At 49.6% G+C, this 2374-nt stretch overlaps 1 gene segment (V, D, J or C); it reads right to left on the bottom strand.

The window, feature by feature from the left end:
- Positions 1 to 89: 89 nt before the first annotated feature.
- LOC105308717 lies at positions 90 to 610 on the bottom strand. The segment is given in 2 exon segments: positions 90 to 466; positions 548 to 610. Coding segments are annotated over 2 exon segments (423 nt in total).
- Between the last annotated feature and the right edge of the window lie 1764 nt (positions 611 to 2374).

Below are 2374 nucleotides of genomic sequence, written 5' to 3'. Positions count from 1 at the left end.
AAATGTTGAATGAAAAATGGATAGTAAAACATTATGACCAGGAAGGGTTCAAAGTAGAGGCTACAAAGGCCCGAGTTTTTAAAAGACTTTTAATTGTTCAGAACAAAGGCCTGAGCAGCCTGAGGGTTTTGTCCCACTTCCCCATCTGTGTGTGTCACTGTGCAAGCAGTACTCTGCGAGAGTGAACAGTAATAGTCGGCCTCGTCCTCAGGCTGGGCCCCCGTGATGGTGAGGGCGGCTTTGTTCCCAGAAATGGATCCGGAGAAGCGACCAGGGATCTCAGAGGGGCGGCTGTTTGTGTGGTAGATGAGTGTGCGGGGAGCCCGGCCTGGGGTCTGCTGGTGCCAAGCGGGGTAGATACTGGTGGAGACTGAGCCAGAGCTAAGGCCACAGGTGAGTGTGACCGTCCCTCCAGGAGTCACTGACAGCGATGGCTCCTGAGTCACCACAGTCTGAGAATTCGCCCCTACAAACAACAGGAGAGATGTGATCAGCCTCAGAACCTCCTTTTATGTGCCCCCCGAGGATGCAGAATCCTTCCCCTGACCTGAGCCATACGCGAGGAGCCCCAGCAGAAGCACCGTCCAGGCCATGGTGGGGACACTCACAGGACGCGTCCTCCTCAGGCGCCTGGGCTGTAGTGTAGTGTCCTCGGGCCTTTTTATGTTTCCCAGACCCATTAGGAGGAGAAGGTGCCTCATGCAAATCAGCTTCCTCTGTCTTCCAGCCGCAGTGTCACCCTGATGTCCCCTGGGGAAGATCTTGAATGAGTCGGGTGCTGGGACCTCATAATGACCAATGACTGAACGGTAACTGAGACTCTGAGAAAGATTGGTTAAGGTTTTTCACCAAATCGGCATCCTCACATCCCTGGTGACATCAGTCCCAAATTTCATTTCTGGAAACACAGGTCCCCTGTGTGCTGAAAGCGCCCCTTTGAAACCTCTCTGCCTCCTCCCAGCCCTCGCCTCTGGGCCTTGATGCCAGTGGGAGCTCTGATGATCTCTGAATCTCCTCCCAGGGAATTCTTCCATCGGCTTGGAGGCTAGCTCCTGGCGACTGGACAGATGGCCGATGGGCTCTCAGCTCCTGGTCACGTGGTTGCTTGGTCACACTCTTTGTGTGCTAACTGCACATAATTGGATCAGTCCCAGAATGTGAAGTATCTTTAAGTGCTATTTCCGTTTTCTTTATGATTCTGTTTTTAAAACTTCCTCTCGGCTCTCACTTTACCATAAGCAGTCAGGCGAAGCCAAGCCCCTTCCACTCTTGGCTTAGAAATCACTTTAGCCAAATATCCAATTCCATTGCTCACAAGGTCGTCCTTCCACAAAACCCTAGAATGGGAGCAGCGTTCAGCCATGATCTTGCAGCTTTACAACAAGGACGCCTTTTAGGGAATTCTGACAGCATCACCCGTACTTCTCAGGATCCATTTCTGTCTTGCTCTGTTGCCACTGCTATAAAGAACGACCTTACACTGGGTGTTTGATAAACAACAGAAACTTATCTTTTACTGCTCTGGAGGCTGGAAGTCCAAACTTTGGAGCACAGGGCCCAGCTCACTCCGAAAGCTGCAGGAAAGCCTCCCTCGCCTCTTCCTGGCTGCTGGTGGATGGCCGGCAACCTCCGGCGTTCCTTGGCTTTCAGCCGTGTGAGCTCAGTGTCGGCCTCCATCCTCACGTGGTGTTCTCCCTGCATCTCTCCATCTCCACACGGGCCTCTTCTTAAAGGGACAGCGGTCATATGGCATCAGGAGGCCGCCCTACCCAAGTATGGCCTCATCTTCTCTCCTTACATCTGCAGTGACCCCATTTTCAAATAACTTCCTTAGTTCTGCAGTTAGAACTTCAAAAGACAGTCTCTTTGGGGACACCATTCAATTCATTAGGAAAGAAGAAAACCTTAACCAGAATTATAATTTTTAAGGCTGTTAAAATGTTAAGAATACACTTGCTTTGCATTACAATGAACCCTAATAAACATCTATAATGTACAGAAGGTGATTTCTTTGCTTTCAGCTGACAACAAAATCATGGAAGGTGATTCTTTTGGAAACACATTTGGTCTCAAACCTTAGATCGGACACAGACGTTACTATTAGTTTTGGAACGTAAAGTATTTGAATTGTACTTTTTCTGGACCAGTTTCTCCCAACTCATTCATCAATTTCCTTCACATGAGAACTCCTCACAGAGCATGGAAAGCAATTCAGACCCTTTCCTTCATCTTTCTCGCTAAGGGTGGTCAACGTTAGGCCACCCTGAGGGCTCAGTGGTCTGGTCATCTGATCCCCATATCGACTGATGACATTTGTGCCCAGGATCATTGCAGACAAGGGTTATGTCCTGGTTCGTCATCTGGGTCTCTCATC

This window comes from Pteropus vampyrus, unplaced genomic scaffold (assembly GCF_000151845.1).
Source record: "Pteropus vampyrus isolate Shadow unplaced genomic scaffold, Pvam_2.0 Scaffold618, whole genome shotgun sequence".
Taxonomy (NCBI): Eukaryota; Metazoa; Chordata; class Mammalia; order Chiroptera; family Pteropodidae; genus Pteropus; species Pteropus vampyrus.
The sequence above is the reverse complement of the archived record's forward strand: the minus strand, read 5'-3'. Positions and strand labels throughout refer to the sequence as shown.